Source organism: Embiotoca jacksoni, unplaced genomic scaffold (genome assembly GCF_022577435.1).
Source record: "Embiotoca jacksoni isolate LCO1_2020_lvr unplaced genomic scaffold, fEmbJac1.0.p SCAF_29, whole genome shotgun sequence".
In the NCBI taxonomy this organism is placed as follows: Eukaryota; Metazoa; Chordata; class Actinopteri; family Embiotocidae; genus Embiotoca; species Embiotoca jacksoni.
In genome coordinates this window covers 4,381,834-4,406,289 of record NW_027185380.1, presented here as the reverse complement: position 1 = coordinate 4,406,289, position 24,456 = coordinate 4,381,834, and the positions used below count along the sequence as shown (strand labels likewise).

At 42.8% G+C, this 24,456-nt stretch overlaps 1 protein-coding gene across 4 annotated transcripts in view; it reads right to left on the bottom strand.

Annotated features, from left to right (window-relative positions):
• Positions 1 to 24,456, bottom strand: part of epha7 (eph receptor A7) — an 89,147-nt gene that overhangs the window by 38,059 nt on the left and 26,632 nt on the right. For all 4 annotated transcript variants that reach the window (XM_069161507.1, XM_069161508.1, XM_069161510.1 and 1 more), the window contains exon 5: positions 20,727 to 21,062. In XM_069161507.1, the coding sequence (XP_069017608.1) occupies positions 20,727 to 21,062 (336 nt within the window). The remainder of the gene's footprint in view (positions 1 to 20,726; positions 21,063 to 24,456) is intronic.

The following is a 24,456-nucleotide window of genomic DNA, read 5'->3' as shown; positions in this document are numbered from 1 at the left end:
TATCTGTCCTTTTTTTTTTTTTTTTTTTTACATTTTCCTAAAATGACATTTTTTATTGGATTTATTTTTTTCTTTGTGTGTATTTTTTTGCTACCTCTATCCTTGAGCTGCTGTGATGACTGATTTCCCTGCTGTGGGATTAATACAGCTTTGTCTAATCTTATCTTATCTTATAAAATCACTGATAATATTTCTTTAAGTTAATTTATTCCCTTCAAATCTAAAACGTATTTCAGTGTTTGCATCACATATATAAAACCGAGTGACCTACACTGACACTGACAAGTCTTTCTACGTGTAAACATACTTTTCACTGACTGTAAATATGAATATCCACGCAGTTATATATTCTACAATAATTCAGGTGGAAACTGAAACGCTGGAGGAGATGAGAGGAGATGAGAGATGAGAGGAGATGAGAGGAGGCGGTTTCTGCAGCCACAGAAGCAGACAACAATCCTTCAGGACTATTTCAGTCGAGGTCGTGACTTTCACTTTCTCTTGACTTTTTTTTTTTCACCATTGTTCATCGCACCTGTGCACAAACCCAAAACCCACAAACCCACAGCTGACAGCATCAGGTCCTCAGTGGAGAGGAGGGAAACCGAACGTCCAGAAAAATGAATCTGAATTCTTCATTTCAATATATTCAGTGATGTAAAATAAATGTTAAAGAGAGAAACCTGCGCTTCTTTTATTGAGTTGATCAGTTGTGACCAGAATTAAACTGTTCGTACTCCGCAGCAGGACCGAGTGCTGAGCTAACACAGATTCATTCTTCAACAGCCTCACCATCATTATAATGATGTCATTATTGCCAGATAATTAGCTTTGAAAATGTATCTTGGGAAACAATCTCATAGTTTGTACTTTCTCCTTCGAGCAAAGTGTCCCTGTTTTCCTGCCAACTATATATTGGACATGATAATGACTCTTTTCTTCTCTGGCTGGTTACAGAAATGTACTTCCCCGTTTCCAGCGTGATCTCTTAGCGGGAGTAATACGCAGAACAGATCCGCTAATGAGATGTCAGAGATCATCAGTGGAGCTGGGGAGAAAATACCGGTGATATCGAGAAGGACTTCAAAAACGCCGCCGCGAGCTGAGGAACATAATACACCCGGCGCGCTCGAGGTGGCACCTCGTGGCATTGAACAATCCAGAGAGCTAGTTTTTCTAACAGCTCTGTAATGTTTTCTCAATTTGGCTATTTGGTGGCTTTGTGGTGAGCTTATGGAGAGCAGCTCGTAATGACAGAAGCAGGGAACGCTCCGTCTCTGCTGGGAGAGGAAGGACCTGTGGAAAGTACTGCACCTCCTTGACTTCAAGGCAGACTGATTCAAGTTTGGAGATTAGCCAGAAAAACAGAACAAAAAAAAAGCCCAATCTGTACTTCACTTCTTTTTTCTTGTGCTGGGAATCATGTTTCTATTTTCTTTAAGAGGGGGGAAAAGAAGCAGGTGGAGAAGAGAAGAAATACAAAAAAAAGCTATTTCTTCATCTATCCCCTCTGCTGGTCGAACAAAGTCTCCGCCTCCACATGGAAAGCATCAGCAGTCAGTGCCTTCAACACACTGTGTTGTCTCCTAAAATGCCCCCCCCCCCTCCTTCACACACACACACACACACACACACACACACACACACACACACACACACACACACACACACACACACACACACCACGCACCACAAACTATTAGTCACACAGGGACAATTAAAACCGCAGCCCAGCCTGTCCTTTGTAAATCTGTCTGAATCGCCTTAAATCCTTCACTATTAAACTCAGGAATGCTTGGTGGGACCATTCATATCTATACAGGCGAGAGCTGTATGGACTCAAGCTCAGAAAGCAGCAGCAGGGGGTGGGGGGAGGGGGGAGGGGGGCTGTTTGTGATGCAGATTCACCAGTAGAAGAGGACCACCAGCAGCGTGGAGCGCACACACACACACACACACACACACACACACACACACACACACACACACACTCATACAGTACGTTGGTCTGTCAAGATGTCAGTTCCTCCATCAATCAATCAGCTGATGTGATGGAAGCAGACGTGTCAGTCTGACTCAGACCGAACCACTAACAGGAAAGAACTGAATGCGTGTTGCTGTGAATTATTAAAAGTCGATACTGCTGCGGTTCAAACTGGAACATGTGACCATCCGTTCATGGTCGGGGTCATAACCTCACATTCTGTGTTTTATCAAGTCACTTCCTGGTCACCAGCTCTGAACTGTTTAACTTGAACCGGTGTTTGGGAAGTTCAGCGGCTTTTTAAAAGGCAAATGAAGGACGAGTTAAACGCCAACAGTCGAGTAGTTCCCACCGAGAAATCTGATTGGTCAACTGGACATTCATAACGTTCTCAAATCACCACGACAACACACCATGCTCACCGCTCGAAAATGTAATGCAATGTGACCCTGCCATCTCCATGGCAACACTGTAACGACAGTGGTAGTCCGTTCCTGGAGACGGTGGGATTCCTCGGGCTCAATAAATACGACACATAGACACACTAAACTGCTCAGCTAGATAATGTTGTAACTGAGACATCTGCTGACTAATGAAATCCATGGACTCACGTATTTTTAGGATAGTAGCATCGTTTTTCCAAAACTCTGGAGAACCGTTAGCCTGTTGGGTTTGGATGGTATCAGCTGTGGCGGTGAGAGGGTGACGGGTGAAGTCCTGACCGCATCAGTCGGGCCGATCAAAGACGTCAAAGCAAACCATCTTATGTAATATTGCTTAATTTAAGCTGGAGCTGACCATTTAGACTCCATCTTCTGTTTCAGACTTTAAATCTCACTGTTGTTTCGGAGTTCGGATGCTGCTGAACATCTCACGTCCGGCAGGAATCTACTGTCAGCTCGGTGAACTAACTCGTTTCTATCAAAACAACATGATTTCACTCATTTTTTGCTGTTTGTTTGTTGTGGCCAAGTCTTTGACAAAATAATCACATTATAATAACTACAGACAACAATACTTTTGATTTTCTGGAGCCAGAAATGGAACATTCGAAAAAAAAATGGCACAAAATACCAGCTATTGACAGCATTAATCAAAAATCATTGACACAAGCCTACAAAGCACCAGAGTGGTTGAATGTAACACACACACACACACATTCATGTCCTGGAGACACACCGTTATCCTCCCTTATCCTCCATTATCCAAACCTTACCTTAAACATAAAGTTAAAAGAAGTGTTTACCATAAATGTAATGATTTTCATAATGATGACTTGCTTTTCGTCCCCCAAACAAAGAGTCTCTGTGATGGACTGAAGATTATTATATTCTTCGGTTTGAATGAGTCCTTGATCAACCCGACTCGTCTAACTTAACTTCTCCTGAAATGCTTCCATCTCCAAATGAATTCTTCCAATAATCAGTCGGCTCACTAACAGGAGTTTTAGAAGATGATAAAGTTTTCATGTGATGGCCGTGAGAAAACAAACACAAACTGTGTCTCAGACAGTTCTTCTTCTAACAAACTCCAAACAGGATAACCACCCAAAGCAGCTTAAAGCTGCATACCAAGTGACAGCAGATTCACAAATAGAGAGCTGAAGCCCGACATCCTGATTAAGGCCAGCGAGGTGTCACATCATTGTCAGACTTTGTGTATCGGCTGCCTGATTTGCCATTACTGTAATTGGTGATTTGTGTGTGATAGGCAGCGAGAGAGACGAGGCTTAAGACTTAGTGGGAGGGCCCGCCGAGAGCTTCTCCCAAACCACATCCCAATTACCTCCGGGACAATGACGGTCTGCCTTTTGCCTCTTTGTGTCAGGCGTCTGCTGTGTTTACTCAGCAGCTCTCCAGTCCACTTTGTCACCAGTTAATTGGAAAGTTAGAGTTATTTTAATGTAAATGTCCGACGTGTTCACACAACTCAAAGTGAGCTACCTTCACACAACAAAACCTGTGTTTGGGGGAGCCGTGTTCACCCTGACTTCACACCCGCCTGTCAAGACGCTGCACACGTTGGATTTCCACACTGAATCCATCTCCTGTTATCAACTGCAATTTAATTTCAGGCAGAAAGCAGAGGATGTTATCTGCAACGTGTCAGATTAACAAACCCACACAGCTGAAATCCATCCAGTCCATGCATTGAGTCACTGAATCTCGCAAGCTCGAAATAATTTAATTTTGCATAGCAGACAAAATCAAATAACATCATGACATTAATAAGTGATTATCTCCCTTTGAGCACCAGACGAGTGTTTCGCAAAAGCCAGAGCTGCTGAAAACACCGAGGTCTCTGCTGGCCTGTGATTTCCTCTCTCATCCAGACATCCTCTGCCAGTGTATACTGGTCTTAACACATTGTGACACACTTCCTGGCAGCATTGGTAGGCGACTCACCAGCGAGATGATTTGGGAAGAATTTACAAATTTAATTAGCTCGGTCTCTGAGGACACCGGCTCTTCCAACTTTCATTTAGATGTAATCTTTCTTCTGAAAATACATTTCAGCACACAGTCCTCGCACCAGAATAGCTCCACTCTGTCTCAGTACTTGTCGACGCAAGATAGAAAGCGGCGGGTTGTTTTCCAGAGAGACGACTGGCAGCGTAAGTGGTGAAAATAACACAATCGCCATAGAAATACGGCACAAACAGGGAGGTGGCGTAGAGGACTCGTGGGATTTCTGGGTCATCCAGAGCGGCTGCACCTGCAGGAGATAATTCCTGGACTCCTGCTGCCAAGTATTTTTCGAAGATGATGCCAACGTGAAAGAGCATCTTGAAGGGACGTCAGACAGTTCGCATCTCCAGAGAAAGTTTCTATCAGATTGGGAAGCGGTAATGCTTCCAGATGATAAATTAACAACAAACAAAGGGCTGCAACTAATGATTATTTCTGTTATCCATTAATCTGACAGTGATTGTCTCTATTAATCACAGCGATGTCTTCATATTAGTTTGTCCAACCAAAGTTCACTATCAATAAAAACAAAGGAAAAACAGTCCATCTAACATTTGAGATTCTGGAACCAGCACATATTCCCCTGGAAAATCATTTTTTCAATATGAATCAATAATTCAATTTATAACCTCATTATTCTGTCGATCGAGTCACCGGCGCATTCAGTAATCATTGCAACACAACAAGTACCAGAACATTGACCTAATTAAAGCATATTGGGCTAACGTGACAGTAATTATTTGCTCCATAGTGTGCAGCCAAGCAAGGAAACTCTGAGCAGCTCGACACCAAATCTAACACCACAATATAAATGTTGATTCATGGAAAAATACCGTTTCAAAGCTTCTCCATGGTTAAAAAACATTACCGGTCTCATTCTCGACCGTTTTACTTTTCTTTCTTTTTTTTTTTATCTTTAAATATAAACAGACAACCAGACTTGAACGTTTTTTTTTCATAAAATAAGCCCTAAACATGAGATTATAGGTAAAATAAAAAAGAGAGGAGGGTTTCATTGTAGACTCACCATCCAGCACCAGTTTTAATTATACAGAAGGAATGCCATCAAAGAGCAGAAACATCAATCTCTCCCCCAAAAATTGAATTAATAGATCAAACGACACGATAGGAATACCTTAAATGAGGTAAAAGTTCAAGAAAGTCACCGGAATTAGTGACAAACCGACTCCAACATTACAAACAGCAGAGATTCCTCTCAAATGTGAAACCAGAAGGTTAAATGGGCAATTATTTCCTCCACAGCAGGACTCAGAGAGCCCAACTCTTCCCCGGAGTCGGAGTCCCAGCTGTCCAAGGACGCAGCCGACAGGACGGACGGGTGACAGAGATCAGCGGAGACACGGGGATCCGGGGGACGCCACTGAGCTCTCGGCCACGTTACCTTGTCACAGCATCCCTCCTGCCCTCACTAACTTCCTCCGGCCCAGATGTGAAGCCCATCTGCTCCGCTGCCGACACCAGCGTCCTCTCGGATCCTCGGCTGCCATCATCTTTTTAATGTTGTTTAATGCCAAATGATTAAAAGCAGCCGAGCAGATGGCTGTCAAACACTCCTTCTGCTTTGATAACGAAAAGGTTTGGGACTCCTCCGGTTTGAATCAGTGCAGATGAGGAGGCGAGCAGGTGTGCAGGACTAAACTAAGTTCTGCTCGGGCCCTGAAAGAATTCCAGGTGACAGCTTTCGGGGGTCAAAAGGTCGCCCATAATTGCCAGTGGCCTGTTTGAGGGAAGGCAAACGGACTTTTCTCAATTTTTTTCTCCCCTTTTCTCCAAAGCCAAAGTGGTCTGCCACAAACTCATTATGATTTCCAAGTGTGATGATCTGAATAAAAGGGGAGGGGGGTGAGGCAGGGGGTTGAAGACATAATTAGTTTTCCTCACTGCAGGAGACAGTATGCTGATGAGACAATGAAAGACGGAAAAAAAGCCGAGCTGTCAATCTCCCCTGATTCTTTTTCATCTCACAAAGCACCAGTGAGTAATGCTCACAGACCAAAAAAAAAAAAAAAAAAAATCCCCACACACACACTGCAACCGCCGTTACACAACGCAGACCTCTGCCAGCTCCACAGCAACAAACCGGTTCAGAGACCTTCGGAAGGAAGCAGCAACAAACACTTTAAAGGAGAGGCTTTCTAGAAAACATCATTCAAGACATGTTCAGCTGAAGAAATAAATAAATATGTTCAACATATTTTAATGTCTTATAATACAAAGGTCTGTAATTGTCAAAGTTATGATACCTGACTCCTAAACATGATAAAAAAAAAAAAATGCTCTGAAATAACAAATTTATTTATTAAAAGCAAAAAACAAGTCACTTAAACCTCAAAACACTTGAAAAGCAGACCTGTCAATCACCTGCTGTTCATTCTATTATAGTCTATTTTCAAATGCTTATATGACTGTAATTTCTAAAAGTTTATGTTATTTGTGGAAAATCTTTATTATCTTAGTAGCATGTTATAACGTGGTCAGACTGGAGCAATGGATTTGAAATCACTGGAAACATGCTTTAAGAGGGAAAAAGCTTCATAATCATTTTTTTCCCATCTTAAGCTGAAGGACCTTGAGTTTTGTGTTAAAGGAGGCCGCCATCGTTTCTGATGAGGAACCGGCCCCTTTGTTTCTGGACCACAGCTGTCTGCGATCCTGAAACACATCTAGATCCAACAAGTCGCTTGTCTCTGGCTGCAGGACAGATGTCAGCTTTGTTTCTAGCTTTGTTTGGTCGGCAACTTTCTGGCAAAAATGGTTCTGTAGTCGCTGAATATTCCACTTTTATACCAGCTGTTAGGTTTCCGACTTTAAGGGAAATGTCTAATTCCCGGACTTTTCCCATGAAGCTGAAACTCCGTGACCTCTAATGAACAGAAACAGACACATTTCTGTTTAAAACATGCCGACACATGCCCCTCGGATATTAAAATAAATGTAATTAATGTCTAATTACTGTTTGCAGAGGAATATAATTCATCTAACAATAACTGTAATTAGCTCACAACCTAATAATCTACATTTCTAATTTCTGTCAGTGAGCACTTAATGTTACCAAACATACAATAAGCAGCGAACTGACCTTACAGCTACATGCATGGAACATATTACATTTTGATAAATGGAAACTAAAATTTAAACATGCAAATTAAATTCCCTGATATTTTTAGGACTTGGCCCCCCAAAAAATATAAAATTCCCACGACTTTCCCTTTCTGGAAAAGAGTTTTTAAAAGTCCCTGATGTTCAGGGCAGGTTTGTGTTCTGTAGGTTTTTTCACCTTAAGGAGCTGGAAACCAAAACAACAAGCTCATAGAGGCTACAGCTGAAAAAAAAAAAAAAAAAAAAAAAAAAAGCTTGAGAGGGGCTGCAGGCTGAAATTCTCTGGAGTGACTTTTTTTTTTTTTTGTTACACACACTTTACGCTAATGACAAAAATATTGATTTAACTCTTAAGTCTTCTTCAGGTGGAAGATGAACGGTTGTACATTCAGCCTGTGGCGGCTCGGTAGCAGCAGACTGGTGCTGTTATTGACCTGCGTGTGACAGATGAAACATGTCCTCTGACGAAGCGACGCTCTCTGGGCTACAGACACCGCTGCCTACAGGACGCAGCAATCACAGCAGCCGTCCGCTGGATCGCCGCCGTGCGTCTTTGTGTTTGTGTTTTTTTTGTCCGGTAGGGGGAATTCTCTGCTGTCGGGCAGCTCCGGCATGCAGCCCCGCTCGGCTTTTATTACCCTTGGAAGTCCTTTTAACTCCTTCGGCAGGAAATGAAACACTCGAATGGCTCTATTGCAAAGTGCCGAAGCCATTTGCAGCCGGGGCCGTGACATTCCCGAGCATGTGTTCCATATAAAGAGAGGCTCGGGGAGTCACAGGTGCATGCTGACTGGGTGTGTGTGGTATGTGTGTGTGTGTGTGTGTGTGTGTGTGTGTGTGTGTGTGTGTGTGTGTGTGTGCGCGTCTGCATGAGTGTATATGAGAGAATGGAGTAGATAAAAAAAGAGGAGGAAAAGGAGTATTTGGGTGTTTACTGAGGCCTTACAGTCACCCGTGGGCCGTAAACGGAGCGCTGCTGCATTCCAGCGTTAAAGCCAGCTGCCTTCACCGACTGCTCGGCACACAAAGCCACTTTAAATACAGAGGCCGGAGGTCACTGCTCAGTACGTCCCAGAGAAAAGAAGAAGAATGGCTATCGCTGATTTTACTGGGATTTACAGTCTGTTGCAGCTTTGTAAACAACACACTTTTCTGTTATCAAGTATTTTCCTGATTTCGTCATCAACCATTATTCTTTTCTTTTGACTGTTCGGATTTTACAATAGTAATAAAAAGAAAGAAAGCCACAAACAAACACATCGAAGAAACTATAAATCCCCTTAAATGATTGATGTAATATGAACATTTTCTTATCATGTAATGTATATTGGCAAGTATTTGCCACATTTATGTTTATTAAATAGAAATTAAATCCAAAAACGGAGCAAAATGTATCTGATTAGGAAACGTGATAAGATATTTAATTTGATCTATTGTAGAATTTTAGAAATGTGATAAGATATTTAATTTGATCTATTGTAAAAAAAAAAATTTATTCTATTATTACGATACTAGTTTTGATTTGACCAGTGCACGTGTACATACATATTTATGAGTGATGTTGTGTTTTGTTGTAAATTGTTTTACTGTATTTGTCTCTGTTATGATATTTTTTTATGTGTTTTGTGGAGATGTTTGGTTTTGTAAATTTAAAAACAAAAAAAACCACACACACAAGATACAGTTAAGGGCTTAAAAAAACTTGTAAATAAACATTGAGTTAATCTGAATTGACTTCTTTGTCTGAATTCTGTTTCCAAAACTAGTTTCCATTCGTAAGCAGAAGAACGTGTTTCTTTGGCTTCAATGTTAGCAGACAAATACAATGGTGATTTCTGATTTTAGAAACTTATGCCGCTTTCAAATCGAAGTCATGAACTCGTGGATACAAGACGGGAAGTCGTGTGCACCGTACAGTAAATCGTAAAAATGCTGTTGCTAGGCAGCAGCCACTGAGGCTGACAGTTTATCGAGCTAACAGGAAATACAAAGACACAGAGGGAAGAGATGAGGCCGTCGGGAAGATCAACATTATCCTCAGACGTAGAATATTATCCAAGTTACGAAGACAAACTCTACGGGACTGAAATTACAACATGTGAGCTGGACATCCAACCAAACATGAACTTCCACGACCTCTGACCTTTCTGTAAACGTCAGCAAACAACTGGTGAACTCGAGGCTTACGGGACATTTAGAGTCGTGACGTGGTGAACACCACCAGAGGGCGCCGTTCATACGGACTCTTCTCCTGAATGCAGCGTCACAACTTTCACAGCTTCATCAACCAAATTATATAATTATTTGAACTTGTTGTTGCAGGACCTGATGATTACTAAAAATGAAAGTTTCTCACCAGCAGTGAAACTAATAATCAACATGTAAAGACAGGAGGAACAATGGTTGCGTATGATGGGCTTTGTTGCCCGACTTGAGAACAGTGTGCTCTGGCTGCTTCACGGCTCGGCTAAATATGTAGATTCTCATTGCAGCTCTTTTGTTCTCAGGTCACACTGTTATTTGTCCCACGCTTCATCTGCCGCACCAGACTGACGGCCTTAATTAGTGGCTCTCGCTGAGAGACATTAATAAGTGTCCAACAAACTTGAGATGGAATATAGCCTATTAGAGTTCCATTTTGGTCGACAGTGACATTTCTCATCAACTGCCCCTCAGGTCGGTAATTTCACTGAGCGAATGCTCGGCTCGCGATCTGTCAGGTGGCATGGAGACGGCTCAGGAGATCAGGCCTTTATCGTGGATGGGAAATTCTACCTGATGCAGTATGTATCTGTTCATTCAAACTTCATTTAAATGCATTGAAGAGTTTGTTTTCCTAAATAATGAAATATTAAAACTTACATAGTCGATAAAAAAAGATGATTCTAGAGATATATCATATTTCTATCTCTGCAACACAAAGATGAATGGAAGTATGTTTGCTGTCCTCACAGCTGTAAAAAATGACATTATAAAACAACTACTCTGTTTTTAAAATCATTCTCCCTCTCCAGATCACGATGATCGTGTCTGACTCCTCCCCCTTCCAGCTCAGCCGCTGGTCGTCGTTCACGTTAATGTTCGCTTACGTCACCATCCATGCCACACTTGTACACCCAGTAAAGATGTTCACCAAATCCAGTTGATACATCTCCTAACTTTAAAATACACAATACTTCAAATGCTGCAGCTTTTATTTTGAAGGCACAGACACTCGACTACTGAGGAAGATTTTATCACTTCTGTCGATTTAGTTTTGGATGCTTTCATTGAACCAAATGTCTCATCAACAGTCCAGTAATGTTGCTCTTATTTCCTCATCAGCTTCCTGATTCTGGTGTCGCTGGCCTTCACACCTGACCTGCGACCAGGTTCTCCTCTCTGCAGCAATACTCACCAAAGACGGAGCAGACTGTTGAGAATTGTCGGAAAACTGCAGAAACCGTTGCAGCTACGTGCTAAAATTGAACTTTTAAATGCCGTTATTATTGTAGTATGACCAGCATGAGGCTAAACTACTAAAGTCCAGGTAAACCTGATATTATTTGGGTCAATGACTAACGTGATTAAGTCATATATTTGTCAAAAGACAACACTTTTGTAACACTTATGAGTTCAGTAAATTGTATAAATTGTCCATCTTGTGGCCCCCAGTTTTTAGAAGTCATAATTTAGTAAAATAAACAAAAACAGCTTTAGTACTTATGGACCTTTTTTAAATCAAAGGAAAACTGTAAGGTTGAAAACAAAATCAATTTCTGTTAATAACTTTGTTTTGAGTTTAAAACATGAGAAAACAGAAAAATCAAATATTAAACATATTAAACATATTTGTTGAATGTCAGATCAACAGTTTCAGACCTGAAGATGTAAAGTTCACTGAAAATAAAACTATTAAACAATTGGATAAACTGCAGTCAATTTAACGTAATTGAACTTGAAAATAACTTCAATGACTGATCAAATACCAAACGGTTTCTGAGCAGCATTTTGTGGCACTTAAAACATGAAACTTTAAACTGGAGTTCAGCAGGAGCCCAACAACAGTTTCTGGGTCCCCTCAAAAGTTGAATCCCGACATTGATCAGCAGCACTTTTTCATGCTGTATATTGTACTTTTACAAACTTAGAGATTGCAGACAGTCCTCATTTAGGCCGGTAAAGAGAGGCATATTTCAACAAATATTTAGACGACAGGGAAAAAAACCTCCGTTACAAATGAAAAGTGTCGAGTCTGTTGTAGTCTGAGGACAGAAAGCACAGAGACCAGAACTATGTCCACAGTGCATGACTCCATACCAACAAGTCAGCCATTTGGGTGAAACCAGCCTTTAACATACCTGCACGTCCCTAATGTGGACGTTTTGAAGTTACGTTACAGGATACAGCAGGGCTGAGAACATTTCCACCACTGCAGGTACCAGTGTGCTGACCAGTCTGGATGGAAATGTATTCTCAGCTTTAACATTAGAAATGAAATTTCCTCTGACACGTTTATTTTTACTTCCTCGTCCAGACAGATCTGCTGAGAGAAGGATCCCAACAATGTGAGCACGCCGCTGACACGTTGATAACTCTGCGCATTAAAGGTGTTTGGCTCATTTCATCCTCAGCTCTGCGTCTTGCTCAAAGACACTTCAACAGACTGCTCTGTGCGGTGAACCCGCAACCTTTAACTCCGCGGCCTGTCGCACGAAGCACTCAGCCAGTCTGTCGCCGACATGTCAACATGCAGCCGAGTCTCATCAAACATCCTCCGTGCGTCTCAGCTTCCTGCTTCCTGCCAGCACAGAAATCTCTATTTATTTACAGAAGGTTTTAAGATAGCGTAAAATACACACGCACAAATGTAATATCCCGAAAACGCAGATAAGTGCAACAATACTCTGGGAAAATTGTTTTGTGGTCCAAAAAAATAAAAAAAAGGGTTGTCAAATGTGCGAGCTGATAAATGAGAGTGGCTGATGTCGGTGAGAGAAAAAGAAGTGACTGCAGGAAGGTGAGGGTCGGAGCTGCCGTGAGGAAGGTAAACAGCACACCGACTGCCAAAAAACAACAACATTGCCTCGATCTCTTTCTGCTGCCTTGCAGAGGCCTGAATAATTAAAGCCGTGTCTGTCTGCTGCTGGCGAACGCAGCCTATAGGAAGAGGCTGAATGTGAATCAGCGCTCCCTCTTCAACTTCCACATATTCCCAGCTGAGCCTGAAACATCAGAAATGTTGCAACGTCTCAGACAGTTTTCAGAATGAAATGATATCTCTCTGCAAACGCTCCAAATTAAAAATGCTGCATCCAAACACAAACAAACAGAGCTACAGACAGACTTTCTGTGGAAATAAACAAAAGACATCCTCAGGAGAAAAAAAAAAGAAGAAATAAACAGTTAGTGGAGCTGCAGTTATGTGACTAACATTAACACTACCATTAGAAGAATATCTGTGGAGGCAGGAGATAAACTCAAACAGGGATTTATTGGATTCTGTGATTTCAGGCTTCCTCTCCTGTCAGTATGTTTGTTGTTCACCTGTAATTCACCTGCTGGAACAAGGAAACAATGATGTCTCTGTGTGAGAGTGTTTCAAGTGCACATCTTCCATCTCCTTCAAGTTTCTTGCTGATTTATTATTTTCTATAGGTGTCAGCGAAGCCTCAAGCCAAATGGCTGCTTCAAAAATCTTTAAAAAAAAAAGAAAAGTACAATGTTCATGTCTAGAAAATGTTAATTAATGTCCTCAAACAGCTGAAGACTGGAGGTTTTAATCAAACAGTATACAAACCAGTAGCTCTGACCCAGAGATCTGATTGGTACATCTGGTATGTGCTCATCACTAGAAATATCACTTCAACATCTCCATGGCAACTATATAATTGGAATTGAATTTCATATTACTTGCAATATAATGTAGTTTCTACTTGCTCTAGGTCTATTAAATGACCCATTTGGTGAAGTCAGGTCTCTTTTGGTCCTTTTTGGTCACTCCGAGCACCCGTACCGTAACACCACGGATAGTCACTCACTTACAATCCTAGCGGCGGCTAGCTGGACCGGTTTGGATTGAACACATGACACGGTGCTAAAATGTTAAAAACATCACCAGATATCTTTGTTCCAACCAGACTGAGCTAGCTGAGCAGTTTAGTGTTTCCATGTTCTGTATTTATTCAGTTGGAGACTAGAAATCCTCTCTGTTGCTAGGTGGTTGCTAAGGGTCGGACTACTTCTTGGAGTAGTAAACGTTGCATACGTTACATCAGTCTACTGACGTGATTGATTGTTTTCCAGTTCTTAGTCGTACCCCTTGTGTTGCCATGGAAACAGAGATCGCGCTAACAAAAAAGTTTTATATTCGGAGAGTGAATTGCTCCACAATATGAATACATTTAGATTAAATGTTTTATTTAGATGGTAACTTCTTGTATAACCGCAACTTCCACTTCCATCTGGACACCAATGGAGCTCTGTGGCACGGACGAGAAAAACTTATCAGGCTTTGGCTGCACATGGAGTGCACGCAAGTAAGATATTCATGTTCTTTGGGCCCTTTCATACAATTTGTTGGCATGGAAAATAAAATATGGATGGTGAATATCAACAGAAAACATGTGAAGCTGCAGCAGCATCCCGCTAAACCCGCTCCTGCCTACAGCCCTGCGTGGATCTGTCTGCCCGTGTCCTTTCCAAGGCGCTGAAACAGCCGGCTGCTCTGACAGGCTGCCTGCACAGAGAGAAAAGGAGCGTCCAATGGCTGCGATAGGGACCAAGTGAAGGGGAAAGAGGCAACGCCAGCTTCTGTGAGGGAGCGCTCATTGAAGCACGGCAGATTCGGGGGGGATTTAGGGAGCTCGTCTGCCAGCAATAAAAGGCTGAAACAGGATACTTGGTGAGATTAATTACCTAGATAGGCCCCGATAATGCCATTTAAATGGGAAAGTAATTAAAGTGCACCTTCCATGAAAATTATTCATTGCTGACGGATTGGGTGACAGACAAATCAGGAGGCATTTACAGAAAAGCTACAGGTTAAGTGCTCCGAGCTGCTGCTCTGAGACCACCGCAGTTTTATTGCAGCTGTTGAATCTTACTGCTTTGCCCGGCTCTCATCAAATTACTGCGAGCATGCGGGGTGGAGGGGGGGGGGGGTGAAAAGAATGGGCTCCCAGGTAACGTAAAACCGGGGACAAATGCTACAAAGGAGGATCCGCTTAACTCGAAAATGACACTGGCTGGCAGTGGTCAGCAGGGACTCCTCCGGATCAATCCATCCTTCTGTTTAAGGCCACCGTGGCAGATTAGGACACAAAGAGGGATAAATCAATGGCCGTATTGTTCCCCAAGTGTTACTTTCACAAATGCACTGAGCAATATCCATTTAGTGATGATAAAGCGTCAGTAAAGAGGACGTATAGGTTACCGCGGAGGAGCTGGGTCTAAATGTGCACCCAAGAACATCTAATACTTTAATGATCGCTGCTTTCTTCTGACAAAAACTAACAATCAGACCAACTCTGCCATCTTCAGACACTTAATTGCTGCAGGACACTGGATCAGATTTCTGATTGAAACAGCCCAACTCAACGGGAATATTTGCTTCTCACGCAATGCAGCGGCGCCGAGGCTTTTCAGATCAAAGTGAAATGCTTAGCTCACATTCTTGTGTGCCTCGCTGCTTTTTTCCCCTCCGTTTGCACTGAGAGATCGTTCTAAAGGGAATCGCCTGTTGTTCTCTTTGAATCTTTAAGTAGGTTTGTACTTGAGGGGGACGAGAACATCAGCCTACATTCTCAGTTTTGCGCAACAAATGAAAAGAACAACAGCTAAAAATAAACATGGTAGCTTCTCCTGTAGAAAAGTCTTTAACTTGTACCGTACAGAGAGGCAGATTTTAAATGTGATATTTTGATTCTGTCCTCTCATCTTTTGCAGAGACGTTTTTTTTTTGTCATTCAGACATAAAGGAGTTAAAAATGTAGAAATCGGCTGCGTCAATGACAGAAGTGAAGACTTCCTGCTGCCGCTGGGGCTTCTGGGAGTTTTCAGGCCCGACCCGTGTGGTGTGGTTTAAACTAATTCTGCGGCAGGCTGGGTCAGTACACACAGAACAATCTGAAAGTGGTCATTCAAACCCTGGTGTGGACTTCACAACCGGGCCGAGACCGCTTAGAAAAGAGTCTCAGTTCTCTTGTCTGGTTCTGAAATAGAACCAAAAACATTTAAATACATAACTGATCATAAATCCATCAGCTGTTTAGGAAGCCATCTTATAATAATCCATCTGCAGGGTATACACAGAATGTATTTATATAAGTCATTTAGTAACCATGACAACAAGGGCTTTCCTCTGATCAATCAGGCAGTCAAAAGGTCCCACAGTAACACCCCCGAGGTACAGCTGCACACACTCTTCTCTCTTCTTTGTGCCAATACTAAACACACACACACACACACACACACACACACACACACACACGCACACACACACACACACACACACACACACACACACACACACACACACACACACACAATAGATGACAGAAAAGGTAAGAAACTATCATTTTGAAGTGTACACACTTTAATTACATAGTGAGGAAGTGTTGTTGCTGTTGTGTCGGTATCTTAAGATATCAGCCAATCAGAAAGATGAATCCATCACACTCTTTCTGTAACAGTCCAGTCTACATAATGCCATAACAAACATTTATATCTATGTTTGGAGGACAAACATTTCTAGCCAGACTCCCTGCAGTCTAAATAATACATCTGGCATCCCGTCACAGTGCCTGCTTTCTGCGCTGGAATCTGTGAATACTTTAGAGAAGCTGTTGGAGGAGTTGCTATCGGAGGCTAACAGGCTCTGTGCTGCCGGCTAATACAGCAGTCAACATTAAAATCAATTTCCACAGGCTCTCTCTTTCACTCAATATATTGTTTATATCTCCATCTGATTGCACCTAAACCCCATTTCAAGCTGAGTGTGTGCACACCTGTACACACACACAGACACACACACACACACACACACACACACACACACACACACACACACACACACACACACACACACACACACACACAGAGAGAGAGAGAGATCCTGCAGCCTTTCCCAGAACCAATTTCCACTCCTCTTTCTGTGCCCTCCTCCACAGTGAGTTTTCTGCCTCAGAGATGTGAACGCCCGCTTGAATAAATATTAATGGTAATGCTATGAGCAGTGCCCACTCGTGAGTGTGCTGCAAGAACAAAAGGCCATGTTTACAAGTGTGCTCGAGGAAAGCTAAGGCATGGAGGGCCTCGGAGGTTGGCTCTGTCTGGTCGGCTCGCTGTCGGCTCACAATGGAGCGCTGATTGAAACACGCTCTTAACTTCCAGCATGGGGCAACAGCAAAGACGGGGAAAAAAAATCCTCCACATGACCAGTTTCTATTCAGCTGCTGCAGAAATCAAGCTTACATAGCTGCAGCCTCTACTTTAACTCATTTAAGACAGAGCTAAGAGGTAATTAGGTTTCTGGGAACAATAAGCACTCAGCACCTCGTGCAGCTTCAGCCTCGCTTCAGATGGTTCCTTTGGTATAATTAGAGGAGGTGTGAATTCCTCATCAGATGGATCACCATCTGCATTTACACACCAGGCGTCGGTTCCCTCGGTCCCCGGCGCCGGGCCTGTGTTCACGCTGATTATCATTCAGCAGGTGGAGATGGGAGCGTTGGAGGAGAGGGCTGCACTTCTTAAAACTTCTTTCAGTGCGATGGGCCTCCAGCGCCACACCACGCAAAGGTTAATCAATTCTGAATGATGAGCCATAAAAGCTTTAATAATGCAGTCATTTTCTAATGAGTGGTCCTGCACATTTGCCCAGGAAGGAGCGATTGTTTTAGGAAGCTCCGACGTTCCAATTACAGATCATTCAAGCATTCCTAACGGCCCGGAGAGCGCCGGACACAGAGAGGGTCCAGTGAGCAGGACAATGAGCCCTGCAGCACGGCGCTAATGTCCCGGAGATGGGAAACGAGAGAGAGACGTCACATGGACGTCAATACCAACATAACGCTGACTGCGGACGTTCAGCTGAAACATTCTGACTGCTTCCTTCTTCAAGTCTCAGAAAACAAACTGTTTTCGATCTACAACATCAACCAGACTGAAGCAAAGGTAGAACTCAGGTATAAAACCTACTTTATTTTAATTCCTACAGACAGTCCAGAAGTGTAAGACTAATTATTATTTTATCTTTGAGGACAAGTATTTATTTATTTATTTTTTGTATCCAAACCATTATCTTTCCTTAACAAGACAAGTCACCCTAACGCTGGGAACTGAGTAACCACCTTCCATAATGTAGTCATAGCTCTGGCAAACTACATTTGTGAATCTTGACTCGAGACAATTTTGGGAAGCCTAACCTACTAGTTTTATCTCTAAATTTCCCAAAATGGCCAGGCAACTTTAGGAAATTTACCTTTTACCAAACTAACGTTCTTCCTGTGTCTGAATCAAACAAAGCTCATTGTTACACAGGATTATGCACTCGTTAGAACAGAGTCATGCGGTCAGATCATTATTGGATGAACAGTAATCCCTTACTAAATATATATTTATGCTATGCATTAACAGCAACATATTTAAACCTGGGGTCATTTTCTTTCTGCATATTTAATTTATCCGTTTTTTCCTCATCCCGGGTAATTCCAGCCTCCATCTTAAAGGTATTATTCTGCCCTGCTGTCCTTCCATTGAACAGATGGAAAGGGTCGCGTTGCCTTGAAGAGCTACTAACCCTGAAGGAATTTCATTAGTCGGGGTTTCAAAGAGGAGTTGCAGGATTGCATCATGGTCTAAATACTATTTCAGAAGTTCCTCCTCAATAAAACACAGAGAATCAAGGAATCTTTGCAATTATTGAAATAAAAATGATCGAATTTACAGATGAAATATCAAAATATAATTGAACTGATCAACAACGTATTCATGGTTGTGATCCATCCTGGACATAGTATTCCCTGATTGCAGTATCATAGCACATTAAACGGTGGCACGGACTCCCAGTTATAAACATGACACGATGTTGGCCGCTCTCCTTCACAATAGCTAATGGCTGAATATTCTGCCAGGTTAACTGAGTAATTGTGCTTGTCAACACGCCATGAGTATAATTATGAGTGACTCGACAGAGCATGTGTTAATTGTTGTGTTTCTGTTTTTGTCCTGCAGGTCATCCTCCTCCCGACGCCCTCGTGTCCTTGGCCACGCAACCCCTCGGCGGCTTCCAGCTTCTGTCTCTGCCATGAGCCGAGCCGCACCAAATACATCATCTGCAGCGCTGCACAGCACACATGCACTATGCTGATCGCATCCATCTTTCTTTCTGTCTCTCCCACACATACGCACATCTAGAAAAACGGAGATATCGACTGTGTTTTTTAACAGAAAACACAGCTTGCGAGATATTTCTGGAGAGAAAAGCGGCTCACTGGCAGCTTTACTTCACATGACTAAATGAAGATGGGAGATTCAACAGCAGCAGGACATGATTGAGCAGCACAGGTCAGGTGGCAGGTGCAGTTATCCAGAGACAGAAGTTGTACATCCGACTTCAGTCCTCTCTCTGCAGCCTTCGTTTCAGCACCATCGTCAGAACACAGTGTTTTCAGGCCAACTGTGTTTCATGGATGCTCGAGCATGAAAGAGGAATCTTGTTGGATGGATCCATAGAAATAATGAATAAAAAAAAGGCTTTAAGACTTTGTCACCACAAAACGCAGCATTTTAATTACGGCACATTCCCTTGAGACTGAGCTACAAATACACTATTAGCTCTTGAGGTGCCGCTGGGAGGCTGCATCATCGCTAAGCTAATAATGTCTGCCTCTGCAGTGCTGATAAACACATTAAATCAATTTCGTAATATGCATACTGAAAATAATATGGATCATATCAGATGATGGCCATTAATGTTAATGGGAAATCATTACCGTAGTTTGCATATGAGAGGTTTCAAAATGAAACTGTCAGTCGTCGTGGTCTTAATGTCTGACGCTCTCGGAGGGTGAGCTCCACGCTGACATGTAGTAAACCCCGCAAACGGTGCAGAGACCAGTGGGAGGCAAACTTCAGCTTTAAGGAAATAGTTTGACATTTTAGGGAATGGAGGGATTTAGTGTTGAAGCCGATCTGAGCCTCATCTCCATGTATTAAGCAAAAAACCGGAACATGGTTAACTTATTTTAGCACCTCATCGTAACATGTTTGTTTCATCCACACTCAAAACATACAAGAAGCAATTTGTGGTTTTAGAGGAGTTGCGCTCTTTCAACATTTCTTGAACAACAGCTTCGGATCTTTAACATTTGTGTTTGTGTCCAGAAACAAACTGTTAATTATTGAACTTTACAGGTGTGTTTTTGAACACTGAACAGAAGCAGGTCGGGTGTTTCCTCCTGCGTCAAGTCGTTATGCTGAGATAGGCTTTTCCATTCTCTGATTCAGCTAAAACACACACTTTGGATCCATCTAACTCTTGAAGAGACAGTAAATAAATGTATCTCCCAAAATATTTTAAAGGTCTTACAAAGTATGAATTCAGATTTTCTTTTTTTAAATTATAAAGCATGTCCTAGTGCAACTATAATTTGGATGAAAAAAAGCACACAGCTCGTATTCAGCAAGTGTGCTGTTTGGACTTCTGTCAGTTTATGATGTCACAAACTCACTTGTGTCACATGTCCACCTTCAGCACGGCGTTCTGTCCAACCTAGGACAACTTAGGAAGAACTAACAAACTACAAGACTGAAGACAACCTGTGGTTGGCCAGGGCGTGTGTCACTCAGAAACCAGTCGCCCAATCAGAAGAGAGAGTCATTGATATCAATATGTCTTAAATACACAGACATTAAACAGCCTGGTCTTGGTTGAGCTGCTGAGAGGAGATAATTAAGGGTTTTTGATACTTAACGCCACGAAAAATATCGTATTATGCAAACTAAACACAGCAAAAGTATAAAATATGGGACCTTTAACAGTTCACGGAAAGAAAAGACCAAAGGTTTCCTACGAAAACTTCATGTTTCAATCCACACCAATCAAACATCACTTTCGCCCAACAGAGCACACAGAAACACGCATAATCAATAAACTGATGAGAGGTCCTTACCTGCTTGACCGGTAGCGATGCTCACTGCCGCAAACAGCCTCTGCGTGCGGCTCAGATCCGACACCCCGTTGACGGCCTCCACCTCGAACGTGTAGTTGGCGTGGGCGAGCAGGTCCATAATGGTCACGTAAGTGTCCACTAATCCTGACTGAGCGGGAGAATATCCCACGTTGGGCCCACAGGGAACACACTCCTCCGGTTCCCAGCTGCAGCGCCGGCATATCACCCTGTAGCTGACATCGTTGCGACCGCCGGTGTCGGCCGGCGGGCTCCACTCCAGGCTAACCGTGGTCTGGTTGATGTTGTAGACCAGGTTCTGCGGCGCCGAGGGAGGTCCTGTCAAGAGGTGGACACGGAAGGAGCCAGAATTAAATAACTGGAGTGCCACTGAAAGTGACAGGCAAGAGTGTGCATATACTGGATCTGTGCTTTCACTGTTCTCTACAGGACACGCCAGCTCAGCCCCAGAGCCAAACACTGACACTCAATTATAATAAGACTCAGATCCAGAAGAAATGGCGCAGGTAGACTGAAAGGAAGAGAGCTCAGGCAGCACCGAGGTCAAGGTGAGAGGCTGAGCAGGCCAGACTTTCAAAGACACAATAATTCTATAATCAGAGGACGTTCAACACCGTTCCCATGAATTGTCATCACAGTTCAGTCAATCCAATATTTTCACACACAAAAAATCTGTCTCTTTAGACAGCTGCATGATTCACTGTTCACAGGCTAGCTGCTAACTCCCTGGCTGCTGTTTAGTGAAGGGCACACAGTGTATATTTCACCAGTTTTTTCACTGGCAGAAGATGGCTACTTTTTAATGTTATATGTTTTTTATATGTTTTATTTCAAAACCACAATCATGAAACTTTAATTGATAATTACTCGTCAAAAGAATTTTGTGATTGACGATTTACCTCCAAGTTAGCAGGCTCCTTTTTCCTTTAGCTAAAAACCAAGATAGAAAAAGCATGATTTACTGAAACATAGCAGAAGAAGTTGGTTCAGCAGCCACCAGCGATGTCATCGTTGGTTTGTGAACGTTATGAAGCCTCCAGTTCAGATTCTGTCCGTCACCATCTTGTTAGTTCAGAGCGGTTTGGAGCAGGAAGTGACCATATTTGGACAAGCTGGGGGAGGAGCCAGCGGTGGATCTGACTGATCCGATTGTAAACCTGACGATACTACGTCCCGCCCACCGATAGCTGTAACCTGACTGCACCACAGGCCTGTCAATCAAACAGACACGCCCCCAAAAACAGGTCTTTTTGAATCTTCTTTTCTAATGAATGAGGGACTATTTTCAGATGGACCTCCAGAAAACTAATAAGAAAGAGTGACTTTAGCTAACAACACCGAGATAACTGATGGACACATTTTATTCACTTTGGATTTGATGAGAAGTTGAATGTAGAGTGAAGAACACTTCTGTATTTTATTAAACCTGAAAGCTATGTCCACTTTTATATACGTAATTTATGGTCACACCTCAAACATTAGAAAACAATGTGGAAATAGTGATAAAAATATTACATTTCTGTTAGTTTATTTGTGCTGTTTCTACACACATGAATAGGAATGAAAATTATGCAAAATGATTTCAGTCAGCTGAAATAATTAGATTATGTAATAATTGTGACCAGCCTAATTAGACATTTGATTCACTGTCAGGATTAAAGATAATGGTGAGAGGGTTGGTGGATGAAGGCAGCCCGGTTCCTCTGAAATCACGCACGCAAACATTCATCCAGATGGACACCAGGCTTTGTTTACATGGTGACTGTTAACAGCCTAAAATCTGCAGCTGCTATTGAAGCGACTGAGACACGGTCAGACAAACGGTTAGCAGCGAATCAGAAGCCACAGACAGTCACTCGTTAAGTCGTCCTGCTCTCCAAAAATATACACAACTGTCCCAGCTGGAGACGGTGGCTTTAGAGAGTATATCACACAGACAGCAGCACACTTAGACTTAATGTCTTCCAAAAAAGACTTTAAAGCCTGTCACAACCACACAATTTATGAAGCAGATTTAACCTGAGTTATCACCAGCCCTGCAACTGCCAAGTACAGTTTCACTTGACATCCAACAACAACCAGCTCACCAGCCTCCAGAGTGCTCGGGACCACGGAGCATTCACCTATAAACGCTCACATAATGGCAAACAGATTAGCTCATCTCGTAAAACAATGAATAACAAATTGCCGCTTTCATGTTTCACATTTCGGGCTGTTGGCTTTTACGGCCCAGATGTTGGTATAAATAAACTTCCCCGAATGCAGTAAAGATGATATGATTTGTAGTCTTTGTTTATAACCGTCTTAAGAAGATCTTCATTTGTTCACTGGGACTCTCAGGAAATAATCTGGGAGGGAATCTCGGGGACGAACCTCTCAACTCATTAAATTTGTCACATTAACTAACAAAACAGGTCATGCATATGCAGAACAGCAAAACTGCTAGCACCATATTCCTTCTCATTAATACGGCACTCGGTTGTTTTCCCTCTTCCACCCACTCGGGCCGAGGGCCCGCCGGAGACATGCATATTCATGGGGAGAAGAGATAAGAGACGGAGATGAAAGAGCCACCTGTGGCAGGTGAAGTGGAGAAGAGTGACTGCCAATAGCGCCACTCAACTTCAGTCTTGGCATCGACACTCGACCCGCGCTCTCAATCTTATTTGTGTACAAAAGGAGGGTGTGACTCAACACACACACACACACACGCTTGTTTTATTCCACCATTTCCATGGCCACAGGAAGCAGCGATAACATCTCATTTCACCCCGTGCCGCTCTCACTCGGGTCTCAGGTGCCACAGATCAAAGCGGTGATTTATTGGCAACAATAGGCGAAAGGAAATTAGATTTGACTGACCCTGGATCTGTGTGACCTTTGTCTTTTGTCATCTTTTTTCAGATGCACACTCCGCTGTGAGCGTTACCTTCTGTCCGTCTCAAATGAAGTGCTTGGCAGGTCGTCGACCAGCGACTGAAATTCACCTTTGGATGATTGGATCGACGGGTTCTGCAAATTTTTTGTAAAGTTGTGTAACCAAGCAGAGTTTGAACTCCTCTCCATCATGTTTCATATGTTTACTGAGTGTTTCCCCTCCGTTGTCTCGGGAGGGCGTGTCGCTATGCCAACGGGACCTCCCGCCCCGTGAAAGAGACCAAATACGAAGTTACTCGAAGAAGCGCAGTTACATCCAGTAACAACTATTTATTGACTTACTTCATTTCATTTCAGTGAGTCGCTCACGCATCGAGCTCGTGCATTGACTGAAAGTCGTGCTAATTTGCGTTCCTCTGCTCTGCTACCTTTCTGTGTTTCATGAAGGGAGGGGGCGGAGCCTCACTCCCGTGGACACCAGGTGCAACAGAACAGAGAGGTGGAGACAGGTGAACGCCACTCCAGTTCAACCACACTCGTTACGTGACTGGGAGAAAAGCCAAAAAGTTAAGCTGTCAATGGACAAAACCTCGAACCTCAAACTGCTGAACACCAGCGCAGAATATCAGCATCTTTTGAACGCACCCTTCCTGTATCTACCGGCATTATTTAGCACGTTAATGTTAGCAGCTCCGCCGAGGCTGTCTGGTTCGGAGAAACACGGATGCTGATGACCAAATGTTTTTAAAGAGAGACTGCGGGGAATGGTTTGTACAAAATGCCAAGTCTACAAAGACATGCAGAAGTCCGTAAGTCGTTGCGGGGAGATAAAGAC